Source organism: Mustela putorius, unplaced genomic scaffold (assembly GCF_011764305.1).
Source record: "Mustela putorius furo isolate JIRA1106 unplaced genomic scaffold, ASM1176430v1.1 tig00000083_pilon_pilon_pilon, whole genome shotgun sequence".
NCBI lineage: Eukaryota > Metazoa > Chordata > Mammalia > Carnivora > Mustelidae > Mustela > Mustela putorius.
This window is the reverse complement of record NW_025421273.1, coordinates 42,329,118-42,344,487: the sequence shown is the minus strand read 5'-3', so window position 1 is coordinate 42,344,487 and position 15,370 is coordinate 42,329,118. Positions and strand designations below refer to the sequence as shown.

General features: G+C 45.1%; 1 protein-coding gene across 6 annotated transcripts in view; it reads right to left on the bottom strand.

Moving 5' to 3' along the window:
* Positions 1-15,370, bottom strand: part of TBC1D1 (TBC1 domain family member 1) — a 227,279-nt gene that overhangs the window by 39,477 nt on the left and 172,432 nt on the right. For all 6 annotated transcript variants that reach the window (XM_004763984.3, XM_004763982.2, XM_045076409.1 and 3 more), the window contains 2 exons: positions 8,126-8,311; positions 1,055-1,216 (listed from right to left, as the gene is read on the bottom strand). In XM_004763984.3, the coding sequence (XP_004764041.1) occupies positions 1,055-1,216; positions 8,126-8,311 (348 nt within the window). The remainder of the gene's footprint in view (positions 1-1,054; positions 1,217-8,125; positions 8,312-15,370) is intronic.

Genomic DNA, 15,370 nt, shown 5'->3' with positions numbered 1-15,370 from the left:
TCCACTGAGCTGCTAATAAAGTCAGAAGAAAATTATAAGATTCATACATATTCGTAAAGTTTGGTCTGAATTCTTGGTTATTCATGACTGCATTGACCAGAACTCAGTGATCACTAGATCAGACTCCAAAAGTCTCTGATCTTGGCAGCAGATGCAAATATACATTAACTTAAAAGAAACAGTTGAACACTAATCTTCGGGTTAAGATGTAAAACTGAGCTACTCAAACTCACTGTGATGAAGGACCAGTTTTTGTTTTCTTTTGAAGTGTTCCAATCCACCACTGATACTTCTATAAAATACACTAAAAGTAAATTTATAGAAAAAGAAAAAAAAGACTGACACAACAGAAGTCCACTTTTTTTTTTTTTAAGGATTACCCTTATCAAATTGCTGGAAAAGCTTCTAAATGCTTTGTCTCAAGTTCTACGCTTAGGCGTTGTGTGTGGACTGGCGCACAGTCAGCACTGAGTAACAGCAAATACTGCCCACTCACCTGGGCCTCTCAGGACAGCAGGCATGTGCAGTGGGCTTCCAGGGATCAGCTTATCTACTGCTCAAAGCAATCACTGTCAACACCCACATTCACACATGGGGAAAGTGGGGCTCAGGGAAAGCAAACCATTTGCCTAAGATCACATGGCAGAGCAGTAGGGCTGGGATCTAGACCTGGGACTACCTGTCTGAAGTCCACACAAAACGCTGTGTTCTCTCTCCCAAGAGTGTTCAGAGAGAAGCCTGCGCAATCGGTTTTCACTTCACCATTTAACTCAGAGTATGTCATCATTACCCAGGTTGTAGGCAACCAAGCCCTGTTTTCCTATTTTCATCCTGTTATCTGGGCTTCTGGGCATTTTAATTCATTAAGAAGAATCCTAAAGGTGATATAACTTACATCAGTTAAGATATCTGGAAACAGATTAGGGAAAGATATGGTAACTTGGAGAGAAATGGCCACCAAAATTGGACTTGAACATTTTTTTTTTTAATCCCATACTTCTCCCCAGTCATCAGTGTGAGGTAAGGACGGCTGGACAGATTGCCCACAGCTTACCTTGCCCAACAGCCGAATGCATTTTCTCCATGTCAAACTTAATTTTTGATCTTCCTGGAGTGCTAAGCATCTTTTCCCACACTGTGGTTACTTCTTTAAGACAAGGAGTGATTTCCTCATAATCCAGCTTTAGGCGCTTGTTTAGCAGGTCATTTTCAGAGGCTAGAAGAGATCATTTAAGAACACACGTTAGAGAGAAGGCCACGGCTGCTTACTCACATGTCACTGCTGAGATGCTGAGCGGTTACAGTGAGCTAGTTTACTTCCCATTTTCCTTAACTTGGAAAACACTAAATGCACATAGGAGGTACCCTTGATCTCTCTTGCCCCTTCACTGGCTCTACTCCCGAAATATGCCCCCTCCCTGTCCAGTTCTAGCAATCTCCACAGCTGCCCTATTAAACCACAAATACCTCAAGGACAGGAGCTGTGTGTGAAAATCCCTTAATTAGAGACCAACAAAATTTATTCATCTGAGCCAGGAGAGACATATCACCCCCCCCCCCCCCCCAACCCCACCAAGGAAAGTTCCTCCTTGTTTAGAGCCAAATCTCCTTAGGTAGCTTCTACTTAGTCACATTTCTGCTTCCTGCAGCTCAACAGAAGAAATCTGCCCTTTTCATAGGACATCACCCCAAATACACGAAGGTAGTCATTATTTCCCACCAACTTTATTCAGCCTAAACCACATTAAGGGTTGTACCTAAATTACCAAAATGGGGAGTGGGGAGGGGAGGGGAATCAATACAGGAAAAGTTTAACTTGACAATTCTCAGGATTAGATTGGACAACTTCACTGCCATCTGAAACCACTCTATCCTATTTCAACACAGGGGTAATGTTGTGGACCCCAAATCCACTCTGTCTCACGTCTAGGATCCTGACTACAAGTTTATTAGGAGAGCAGATAGGAGGCATAGCTAAGTATAAGCCAATACCTAGGCTTCTGCAGAACTGATCAACTACTGCCTTTTACAATATAATAAGCAAAGACTAAGTCCTCAGTACTCTATATTTAGCAACATTTTATCCTAATGACTCTGAGGCAGGGTTCTGGGTGAGAAAACTGAGGCACGGAGGCTGCGTAGCACCTCCACGGTCCTCAGCAGGAGGGGGAGGGGCCTGGGGCCCTGCCCTTGCCCTCCTCCACTGCCCCACAGGGCTTGCTGATATTATACAGTTATCCTGGGACAGGGCATGCATGTATCTATCAGAGGCCTTAAATGTTTGACAGAATCCAGTGGAGGTTTCTGGGCCTAGAGTTTTCCGAGTGAAAGATTTTCAACACGAAGGTGATCTCTTTAACAGATACAGGGCCATTCAGAGCTTTTTCTTCTCATTTCAGTTTTGGCAAATTACACATTTCATGAAGTTTGTGCATTCCGTCTAAGCTGTTAAGTTTCCTGGCATAAAGTCATTCTTAGTCCTAGAGACACTGACAAGTCAATGCAAACATCTCATGCGTCTGCCCCCCACCCCAATCCCCCTGAAAGTACGTGTACCCTCCCCCACCCCAGCCCCACGTTATTTAGGAGAGGAGGCTGAGCAGGCTCTGAGTCTGCCCAGGGCCACAGAAGTAGCAGTTGCTGGAGGCAGGACCTATCTGAAGACCCCTGGGTTACGCACTACACTTCTGAACCCCAGGGCCCATTACTTTTAAGATGGGAATTATGCTACCGTACTGAGTTGCTCTGATGAGGATTAAAGGAGATGAGATAGACTAAACACCCACAAAATGTCTAGTAATCAGGAAGTGCTCACAAATTATCCAAAACATAAAGGTAAATAAGGAAAAGCATAAAGCATTGCTTTGCAAATTTAGTGCTATAACACGAAATAAAATATTTTCTTTTTCCACATTAGAAACTGAGCAAAGGCTGGCTCCATTAATCTGGTTAATACTCCCCTAACGGTAAAACCTTATTCCTCGGATGTGCGGATTATGTACTTAACTGACCCAATTACTGCCTTCAAGTAAAGATGCATCAAAAGATGTGCTGAAAAGTACTGCAGAGCTCCCTCGTCCGGCCTCTCATTTCACGGGCATAGACACTGAAGTCCGAAGCGAGAACAGGGCTTGCTCAAAGTTATTCACCAGCTGGTGGGGTGTCAAGTGATTCTGGGACCAGGACTGCCTCACCTGTGGGTTTTTATCTACTACTTTAATCTTTTCCTTACTTTGAATAATACTTTTTTTTTTAAGGTCCCATTAAACCACCCTTGGGACAAATCGGGTTCAGGACCAGCTTTGCTGGGGACGGTGACTGCAGGTAGCACCGGACTCTCGGAGCCAATGGACAATTCTCTGGCTGTGAGCCTGTTGGGCTGCATGGAAGAGCCCAGCAAGCAACGTGTGGAGCCCGCTCTGAGGTCAACAGAGCCATACTATCCAGCTGGAAGATTCGGTTGAAAAGGCTTAATCCACATATTTCACTGTTGGCCCGAGCACCATCCTGCTGTTTGAGTATCCCAATGCTGCTGCCGAAGATCCGAAGCCTCCAAAATGTCTTATCAAGGAAGCCAGTCGGTGAATGCTTGTAACAAATGTCAAGGCTCCCAGCCAAGGCCTTTAGATACAAGATCAAGCTGTTTAAAATATTAAATAAGGGTCTACAACCCCATGATTTTGCATTTCTGGGGCAAGAGCAACCAGGACTACATGAGATCAAACGGAACTTTGCAAAAGAGTCTTCAAAACATATATCACCATTTGCCATGGATGTAGGGAGTGAATATGGACTTCGGACTAATAATCTTCAGGTCTGATTTATGCCCATTACATAGGGTGGACTGTAGCTGCCCACCCCCAATCCTGCATCATTAACACTGCCTTCACAGATAAAATGTTCTTCCAACTGCAACCATCTCTTAAAGACTTAGTAAGGAAAGGCTAAGAGGCTGGATGCATAAGTGGTTAAATGACCTCCAAACCTGTAGAGATTTTGGAAAAATCAGATTCAATCTTTATTTTTTTTTTTATAGCCAACATATTGCACTTGCTCAACCAGGAAAAAAAAAAAAAAAAAACCAAAAACCTTTAAAACATACCTTCAGTTACAATTCATTTAAATTCAAAATTCAATGTGTTAATATGCCATTATGCAGATACAGTGTCTTTAATATGAACTTTAATATGAAGCACGAGGGTGCCTGGGTGGCTCAGTGGGTTGGGCCGCTGCCTTCGGCTCGGGTCGTGATCTCAGGGTCCTGGGATCGAGTCCCGCATCGGGCTCTCTGCTCAGCAGGGAGCCTGCTTCCTCCTCTCTCTCTCTGCCTGCCTCTCTGCCTACTTGTGATCTCTCTCTGTCAAATAAATACATAAAATCTTAAAAAAAAAAAAAAAAGAAGAAGAAGCACGAAATTCTGAATTCATGAAGTCAATTCCATGAGCAATCGTGTACTATCTCCAGTCCGTGGCTGTATTGAACCACATCCTGTCCTGCATGAGGCTGCCCAGTGTGTCTTCATGTATAACAGGGGGAGAATGGTGTTGCAGAAGGGCACAGCTGAGACTGCTGGCCCGGGAGGCAGGCAATGCCTTTTAGTCCCAGCACCACAAAAAGTCAGCTGTTTAACTCAGGGGAAATCAGAATTCAGCTTCCAACTGCCTACAATGGAGTGAAGTGGCTTTAGATCATGTGATTTGGTTCTTTCTCAGATGCAATGGATCTGGAATAGTAACAAATACTTAATCCACATATTCAAAAGCCAGGAAACAGGCTTAGCCACAGAAGAACCCCAGCATACTCTTCTTCTCATTTCTTTCCCAAACAGCAAGCAATTCAGCTTTAACATCTGATCAATTTCAACCACTGTCAGCTACCACTTAACTTTCCCTTAAAAAGCAACTAGAAGTGGCACCTGAGTGGTGCAGCCAGTTAAAAGGGTGACTCCTGGCTTCCGCACAGTTTGAGATCCCAGGGTGGTGGACTGAGCCCCTCCGTGCTCAGGGCAGAGCTTCCTTGAGATTCTCTCTCCCTCTCCCTGCCCCTCCTACTTGTGCGTGCGTGCCCTCTCTCTAAAAGAAAGAAAGAAATCGGGTGCCTGGGTGGCTCAGTCAGTTAAGCGTCTGCCTTTGGCTCAGGTCATGATCCCAGGGACCTAGGATGGAGCCCTGCATCTGGCTCCCTGCTCAGCCAGGAGCCTGTTTCCCCCTCTCCCTCAGCTACACTCCCCACCCAGTTCATGCTTTCTCTCTCTCTCTCTCTCTCAAATAAACAAAATAAAATCTTTTAAAATATAAATAAATAAATAAATCCTTAAAAAAATAAAATTAAAAAAAAAAAACAGCTTAAAAAACCAACGCAATAGAATGACTGTCTCTAATACACAGTATACTCCTGGTTGGTTCTGGTCAAATCTCGCTTCTGTATTGATTTAAAGATTTATTTATTTAAGACTTTATCTGTGTGTGAGAGAGAGAGGGAGAGCGCACACACGCAGGTGAGCATGGGGAAGGGGGGCAGAGAGAGATAGAAAGAGAGAGTTCCAAGCTGACTCCACGCCACGTGTGGGGCCAGACTCAGGCTCGACCCCACAACCCCACAACCCCAAGATCAACGATCTGAGCCAAAACCAAGAGTCAGATGCTCAACTGACTGAGCCACCCAGGTGTCCCTTGTTTCTGTATTTAATGTGAAAGTTCTGCCCCCATCCCACCCCAACAAAGCTTACCAAATATTTTTTAGGCAAGTCGTGGTCAGGCTTTTATTGATGACTAAGCTCTTGGCAATACAGGTACTGTACCGCCCTGAAACCATGCTTTCTAAATTACATTAAAGAAGCTTATTATGCTTTCACCAAAAAGGTAAACATATGTTGAACTTTACAGAGCTGGGAAGAGAAATTAACTCAAACAGCAAGAACGAAAGACGGGCCAGGACTGGCCACTGCCAGATGAAATGAGGAAGCCGCGGGACGGTGCTGGCACGGGCTCGTGCACGCCATGCCACACCTGGCAAGGTGTTCCAGGTAACCTGACGAAGCTTTGCCGTTCCTTCTTGTCTGTCTAGCCTTCCTACACACAGCTTTACGTGGTACACTGATCTTGTCTCGTCAGTGGCAGTCACAACGTCTCCCGACATCCCAGGAAGCCAGCCAGCACCATTCCCCTCTTACAGCTATGGCCTGATTTTCCACAGCTGTCATTTTCAAGAAGACCTGTAGTCAGGGTAAGTATTAGGATTTATGACCTACGTGATGAACATAACCGCCTCTCCGCTTTTCAACAAAAATCCCAACCAACAGACACGCGAATACGAGGGCCGTGCTCCAGAGAGGTCACTTAGCTCATGGCACACTCTATGATGTCATCACAGTCAAATCTCTTCTTGACATTGGCTGTTATGTAATTTTTTTTTAAATTTTTTTTTTAAAGATTTTATTTATTTATTTGACAGAGAGAAATCACAAGTAGATGGAGAGGCAGGCAGAGAGAGAGAGGAAAGCAGGCTCTCTGCTGAGCAGAGAGCCCGATGTGGGACTTGATCCCAGGACTCTGAGATCATGACCTGAGCCGAAGGCAGAGGCTTAACCCACTGAGCCACCCAGGCGCCCCTGTTATGTAATTTTTAAAGATTGATTTAGACATCTGCTTTTAGAATAGGCTTCAAGAACACACCAGAAAATGGCAGGAAAACAGAGCTGGGAGAAAACCACATTCAGTGCGTAAAATCCCCTCGCCGCGGCACCCCTTCCACTGCATCGTCTGGGGACAGTCTGTCTGCCTCAAACCCTGGGCATGAAGAGCCCACACTATCCGTGTCCATCAGAAGCCCATGCCAGCTACCAAGCTACTTTCTTATCAGAAGGTCTTTTTAAGGGCACCCAGGTGGCTCAGTTGGTTAAATGTCTGCCTTCGGCTCAGGTCATAGTCCCAGAGTCCTGGGATCAAGTCCCACATCGGGCTCTCTGCCCGGGGGGGGGGGGGGGGGTCTGCTTCTCCCTCTCCTGCTCTCCTTGCTTGTGGTCTCCTGCTCTCTATCAAATAAATAAAATTTTTAAAAAACAAACGAAAGAAACCAAAAAGGTCTTACTACTTTGTATCTGACTCCTTGTTTTTGGTCAAAGATGACACACTTTTTGGACTATGAACCTTATTCGTCAGGCTTGGTGTCTTAATGACCTTCCTCTATAGAGATCTCAAGACAAAAGATGAAGAGCTACAGTCAAGAAGTAAGTTCAAGGACATGTACTCGACTTGCACAATTGGCCTGGGCCAGGCAGCAGGACTCAATTGCCTCCTTCTGAATGAGAATACCTGACTTCCTGATCAAATGCCCATTTTTTCCTATGCAGCCAGCACGCTATACTCCAAGACCCATGTTCTTTCCATTAGACTGCCCACTTGGCTTCTAAGCTGCTACAAAAATAATGTTTTTTGGTTCGAGCAACAGTAAAGAAACAGGAAGTGAACAAAATCTTAACTTGCAAAGTTCATGTCTTATTTTGATACTGATATAACCCCTGGCAAGAACTTGGCTGGTCTGAGTCTCAGTTTCCTCTTCAGGCTAATACCTGCCTTCTGCAGCTGTCAGTAGCATTAAACGTGTCTGTCTATATAAAACCTTGGTTATCAGTTCAGGTAGAACTCAGCTAACAATAAAGCTTAGTCCTCTTCAGATCCCCTGCAACCCACTAAAAATGCACATAGAGCGAGGTTAGGTACTTAAATGACTTGTATAGGATTAGTTCGCATCTACCAGCCAAGCACAGACCATGGCCAAGGGCAAAGTAGGGAGAGAAAGAAAGAGAAAACAAAACAAAAAACACTCTTCAGAGGGTTGAAGCTTACATTTGAAGTTTGTCTCCTGGAAGTTCTAGATGTTACGCTAAAAATTACCATATAGGAATAATTTAATATAGTTGGTGAGATTATCATGAACTCTCCAGAAGGTAAAGAGCATTAACTCAACTTTGAAAAACTGTATTTCATATATATACATATGGATGTATGCATGCTAGAATATTCTGTTTTTCTTTTTAAAGACAACATACTTATGTCGGATGTGATTCACCTCAGAGCCAAGATAAACGATCAGGCCTGATCATTCCAAAAAATGGTAAACCAACCTTGCAGCTTCTGGTTTTCTTTCTCCATTCTGAGAAGCAGTATCTGCTGTAAAATAGCCTTTTGCCATAACTCTCGAAGCTCTCGAGAGGTCCTTTTCTTTTCCTCTGGGACGGGGCAGAAGGGTCTATCTTCGCAAACTGGTTCTAAAGGAGATCGTGGTGGAAGCTCTCCCAGTTCGGAATAATCTGGGGATGGAAAAGGACATTTCAGAATGGTCATTTTTTTTTTCCAATATAAATTTAAGCACAGCATCAAATCAGAAAATTTCTGTTATTATGAAGTAGTATCACCAGATTCAAAATTTAGGTTTTAATATGCACTGAAGTAAGTTAGGTCTGAGCCACAACCATCAAATTAGACAGCAAACAGCAAATGAAAGTTGGAGGACCTGAGGTTATGTTCAAAGATACCTACTTTTAAAGGTGTAAAATTCCTATTTTTTTTTCTGAAATTAATGTACTATTGGTGATAGCAAACATTCACCGAGTGCTCACTCGGTACCAGATTGTTCTGAAGGCTTTATGGATAATAGCTTATTTAACACTCAACTACCCTAAGATGTAGCTACCATGACTATTCAGTTTTAAAGAAAAAAGCAAATTGAAGCACATTTGACACCTGCCAAATATCACGGAGCTCAAAGTGCAGAACCAGGATCGGGGACCCAAGCTGGCTGGCTTCCCTGCTCATTCTTAAGCACCATGTTCTAAGGCTAGGTATTCTGGAAGAAGATTAACACGTATTTAATAGTCAAGAATGGCCAATAATAAGAGTGACCATTAGTGGGTCCTGTACCAAGTGCTGGGCACCATGCCAGCTGTTTTATATAGACAGACTCATTTAATCCTGATGACAGCTCCAGAAGGCAGGGATTGGCCTGAAGAGAAAACTGAGGCTCAGAGAAGCAGAGGAAGCTGCCCAGAGTCAGACAGTGAATAAGCACGTGTGCCGGGATCCCAAAATATGTCTGCCTGACTTGGAAGTTCATGCTTTCGGCTCAATAGGCCTATAATTCAAATGTTTCCTATGTCATCAAGTTTCAAATTTCTATTTATTGGCTGAAATCTCTTTGCATTTCACGAATTTGTAACTTTCTCAAGTGCAGACCCCATGTGGCTGGGACACAGGGCTGTTCCAACTCACAAGTACCTTACAGACAAGCAGAAAGAACAACCCACCTGCCTACTCTGAAACTAGCTGAAACAGTGGAAGTTTTTATGTGGAACACGATTCAGCCATCAGGAAGGATGAATGCCTACCATTTGCACTGAAGTGGATGGAACTGGAGGGGACTATGCAGAGTGAAATAAGTCAGGAAGAGAAAGACAATTATCACATGGCTTCACTCATGTGTGGAACATAAGGGAACACAAGGAACAGAGGACCCCAGGAGAAGGGAGGGAAAACTGAATGGGAAGAAATCAGAGAGGGAGACAAACCACGAGAGACTCTGGACTCCAGGAAGCAGACTGAGGGTTTTAGGGGGAAGCGGGTGATGGGCATTAAGGAGGGCACGACTAATGAATCGTTGAACATAAGCTCAGAAACTAACGATGTACTATATGTTGGCTAATTTGAACATAATAAAAAAAGGTTCTATATGAGTGGGCCCCATCTGAGGCCATGTATTCTTGGAAACGTCCCTCTAAATTGAACCTATACAGAATCACGGTCCTAAACATGTGTGGAAAGCCGTTCACAGACAACGCGGATCTCACAACCTCCCAGATCACAACATACACTCTCTTCCAGGGTACAGTTCCAACAAAGTCCCACACTACAATTAATTTCCAAAGGAGTTTCAGCATTGACTGCTCATTATCTAAAGGTGGGTTTGATTTCCTGTTACGAAATCTCTGAAACCAACACAAGCCACAAAATGTTTCATTTCCTAAAGTGACTTGTCCATCTTAACTCTATTAAAATTACTGGATGAAAAAAACTGATCTCTGATAAGCATTAAGAATGCTTTGTCATCTCTGTACCCATTTAAATGCTTATCACATTTCTACCTACATCTATTTCATTATGATCCTTTAAATGAATCAACAAATAAAAATTCTTCTTTTGGAGGTAGTTTATGCATGTTATAGGAGAACCCTCATGTGTAATGGTCAGTATAGAAGCAGGAATCCCAACTGTCTGTATTGGATGATCTCAATCTTAAAATTATTATGAGAAGCAGGACTGTTCAGTGACCAAAAGGTCAGACTCTGGAGCCAGGCTGTCCAGATTTTAATTAAGACTCTGCATTTTTTGACTTTGTGACCTTCAGCAAGTTGCTTAACCCCTTTATGCCTCAGTTTCCCAATCTGCCAAGCAGGAACAACAGCACCTCCCTCACAGAAGTGTTACAAGGATTAGGGCACCTGGCTGGCTCAGGAGTTTCATCGTCAACTCTTATTTTCAGCTCAGGTCATGATCTCGGGGTCAAGAGATCTGTGCTCCATGTGGAGTTTGCCTCCCTCTGGTCCCCTGCTCGCATTCTCTCTCTCTAAAATAAATAAAACCATTTTTTTTTTTTTTTAAAGAAGCATTACAGATGGGACGCCTGGGTGGCTCAGTTGGTTGGGCAGCTGCCTTCGGCTCAGGTCATGATCCCGGCGTCCTGGGATCAAGTCCCACATCGGGCTCCTTGCTTGGCAGGGAGCCTGCTTCTCCCTCTGCCTCTGCCTGCCTGTGCTCACTCTCTCCCCCCCGCCCGATAAATAAATAAAATCTTTAAAAAAAAAAAAAGAAGCGTTACAGGGATTGAGTTAATACATACCCTAGAAACTAACTGAAACAGGGTCAAACACACAGTGAATACTAGCTTCTTATCGTTTGCTATTACATAGCCCTTAATAGCAAAGAAAAAAATAATGGAAGAAAGCACATCAAAATTTAGCCACTTCGTGGTTAGCTCTAAAAAGACAAGACAGGCCACTTGTCAGGGAGGGTCTGCCTGGCACCCAGCAGGCGCTGAGCGGACAGCGCCGAAGGAGAGACACAGATGGGTGCTAGGTTTGCGTGTGCTGGCTGCTCTTCCTTGTACTTCCCAAATTCGTGACAATAAATGTAATTTTTAGAACCAACTGAAGAAAGGTAATGCAAATCTGTTCTCGATTTGAATCAAAGATTGCAAAATGTTCTGCAAAACACTTAGAAACAAATGAATCCCCCCTTGTGCACTTAGCATGAGTTGGTCCCAACAGAGCCGAAGTGGATCCTTTTTCCAGGAGGCATTTCAGTCCGTATTCTTCAGTCTTACTCTGCAGCCTGGAGGCTTCCCTCTTGGCTGCTAAAACTCTGCAAGACACTGCGGCAGTGATTCAAGCTCTGCTTCACCTCATTGGGAGGAGTCACACTCCTACCGGGTGGCAAGGGTCTCGTTTCCCAAAAGTGATGGCAGGGAGACGGCATCGCATGGGCAGGTGCCGTGGGGGCAGCCGTGAGCAGTGCCGCACTTTCATGGGCACACAGAAAGACAGCCAGGGACCCGTCCCATGACAGCAGGAGGCACAGTGTAGACATTTCCCTCACCCTCAAACTCTGCTCATCGGTCAAGGGCTCCTGTCACCTAGCCTCCTGCCCCCAGCCTCACCCCTGCTCTTCACCACTGCCCTACTCCTCTGCTGCGTCTGGGAAATTCCTAAGACGTTCCTTTCAAATTCTGCAACGTCATGAACAGAGCAGGGGAGACGCAGGCTGGGCTGAATGGACAGGTCTGGGGGTTGAGGCTTCTTGGTCCCCGGATCCACTGTTCTCTGCTGGTTGGCCTGCTGACGAAAGCCAAAGTCTAAGGAAGCACAAGGTCCGCAAGGGTACAGGCATTGTTTGGCAACGGTGATATGCGCTGTCTCCCTAAAGTCATTGCCCCAATGTTCTCGGCTTCTGCCTCCTTTTTACAGTTGATCGCAGCTCCGTTTCGAAACACTCACTCTGAGTCCTTGACACCAATAAGCTTGTCTGATTCTCACGACCACTTCATGAAACAGGTGATCCTGCCATCCTCATTTTACAGCCCAAATAATTAAGGAGCAGTGAGGTTTTGTAACCTGGTCAAGGTCAGAGCCATCACGTGTAGACACACAAGCATCATGCAGGGATCTTGCTACAACCCAGATTTTGACTGAGTTCGTCTTTGGAGGGGGCCCTGGGAGTCTGCATTTCTAGCCAGCTCCCTGGTGAGGCTGCCACTGCTGGTTCTCAGAGCACATTCGGGGGCTCTGCACCACAGCTCCCCTCTTCATTCACTCATGTGGTGCTCTGTGCCCCAGACCGTGTCAGCTCCTTTCCTTTCCCTGCCGCCACGCAGCACAGGGCAGGCACTGTCGGAGTTGGCTGCCTGAGTTGAGGCATTCACATGTGGCCAGAGTTTGTCCTAACCTTAGCCGGGGTGCCAAGGCCAAGCACAGAACATGAAGAAAGAGTGCGAGTACTAGCACTGATTTCGCCTCTCAGTATACGAAATAAAAGCTAATCCACTGTAAAGGTCACCAAATAACCCTAAGAGTTGACAGGAGTGTTTTCTCAACTTCTCAGCACTACTGACATTTTGGGCTGGCTTATTCTTCGTCATGGGGACGGTTTTGTGCATTTTAAAGCATTTAGCAGGATCCCTAGGCACTACCCACAGAGGACAGTAGCATCCGCCCACCCCAGTAGTGAGCATCCAAAATGCGCTGATATTGCTAAGCATCTAAGGGAGAAGGGAGAGGAAACAATCACCCAGAAGAATCCCATGCAGAATAAAAAACCCATCGCCATTCCTTTCCTAAACCCTAGGAAGGGGTAAAAATATATCCCCTTCACCCAAGTTCATTTTAGGTGCTATCAATTACCCATGTTCCAGTTTGTAATTAACAACTTTTAAGTATATCATCCTTTGTTCCTATTAAGCATAGCCTAGGTATGACAGCAGTTTAGTAACTTACAAAAAGGCTGATAGTTAAATATTGGTTCTAGATCTGGCCTGACTAAATGAACCCGAGTTGACTGTTTTCTGATCAATGCAAAATGACCCAGGCTTGGGCTGAGGGCATAGCTTCCTACCAGTCCTCTTTCATGGGCACATGCTTGGGGATACAGAGTGCTTGGGGTATAGTCTCGTGAGATGTATAGTCAACACGCATGGAGATGAGGGGAGTAGCCGGGAGAGGATAATATGAAGATGTTGGTCAACGGTTCGCTGAGACCCTTATTCTAATAATAAATATGTGCATTATTTTAACTTGGATCGCTCTGGAGCCATTTACACCTGTAGTTACCGAATCCCTTATATGTACCCCATGTGACGTGCTAGGTGGTCTAAGAGAGGCTCCTTTGATGTTTCTAACATTCTTCAGAACACTGGGGATCTGGCTTCCTTCCCCGACTTACACGTTGCTGAGAAGCTGCTGGACAGAGGCTGACAGGGAAGAGCACAGTAGGGGACGGGCTAGGCCCCCTCCACCCCCTGGCCGGCTTGGCGGTCTCTTTGTACACCTCTGTAAGCACGGCCTCCTTTGGGGGTTCCCATCCCTCGGTGCAAAGTGTGAGAAATGATACTTAGCTCTGACTGCCCCAACTGTGGAGCCCGCAGGCACTGACAGACAGACAGACTTCTATATCTGCTGGGTCCCGAAACCAAAGGGCCGCAATGACACGCTAGCCTGGGATTAGACTGTCCTATTCGGACATGCCCTGTGACAGGATGGAGGACGCTGGGATCACAGAGCCTTGCAGAAACAAGAGGCTTCAGAGGGTTCTGAGAACTTTTAAGACCAGCTGCTTTAAACCAGGCAACTGCCTCCCCTGAAATCCTTGCTGTGACATTCCCAACGGGGAGGTAAGTATGACCTAGGTTGGTATGTCAATACTTTAGCGGCTAAACTGTTCTCCTGAAACTGTGCTGCTCCATCCTGCCCTCCCCGTCTCTGCACACAGGTGTGCGGGAAGCGCAGGACTCCGCATCATCGGTGTGAGCACGGCTGACGCTGTGACCAGGCGGAGGCAAAGGAACATGGTACACACAGCCTCCCCTGTCCCACGCAGACCCACAGTATGGAATATAGGGCCACTGGCTGGTACTGTCACGAGACACTGCTAGCAGGTTTGAACTGTTCTCCTCCTTGTAGAGACAGGATAGTTAGCCACACACTAAATGCCCTGTAACAAAGGGGAACTCCAGGAGGAACGTGAAGGCCCCGCTTCTCCCAACATTCTGGGCTTTTCTGTTATCCCATAGCAGAGCATTTTACAATTCTATCCATCTCAAAAATCCTGATCTCTTGTGCCAAAAGAGAAAGAAATGCTTAAGATTCCAGTTTATTCTGAAACCTCTGTTTTAGCAACATGACTAGATTTTGGAAATGAGAATTAAAACTGAACAATAAGCCTCTGGAGAAAAGTTAACAATAACGGGGATTAACATCTACAGCATCTGTTGTTACCAAAAGCTGAAGACAATTTCTTTAAAAACCAGAGTAAAATAACGGTGCAGACACAGGAAAGGAACAGGCAGTCCTCCGAGAACACTGTCAGACTGTTTACAAAGCACAAACAACTTTACCTCTCCTACAACAGGAGGTTGGTGTGGGAGAGCAGGGACTTCTGTGTCCCCTGGTCAGCCCCATGCCGGGAAAACAGCCAGCGCGCGAGCGCGTGTGCACACACACGAAACAGTCACTGAACAAAAGGATTCATTTACCTGAACAAAAGGATTCATTTACCCAAGACTGCCCTACTGTGTCTTCTTTGGAAAATAACAACAGTAATAATAATAATAATAGAACTTCCTTACTTTCTACAGTTGCATTATAGAATGGTCCAGCCACGGGGAGACAGGATTTCTTCTTTTGTTATTTTTTTTTAAAGATTTTATTTATTTATTTGACAGACAGAGATCACAAGTAGGCAGAGAGAGAGGCAGAGAGGATTTCTTCTTTTAAAAATATTTTGTGGGGCGCCTGGGTGGCTCAGTGGGTTGAGCCTCTGCCTTCTGCTCTGGTCATGATCCCAGGGTCCTGGGATCAAGCCCCGCATCAGGATCTCTGCTCAGCAGGGAGCCTGCTTCCCTTCCTCTCTCTCTGCCTCCCTCTCTGCCTACTTGTGATCTCTATAAATAAATAAAATCTTAAAATAAATAAATAAATATAGTATTTTGTAAAAAGAAATATTTTTGAGTTTTTACCACATGCCTGCTAGAAATCCAAATATGACTAGGACACAATCCCTCAAGTTTCAAAAGGGTGATTAGAAGAAATGTGTGGTTGCTAGGAAGT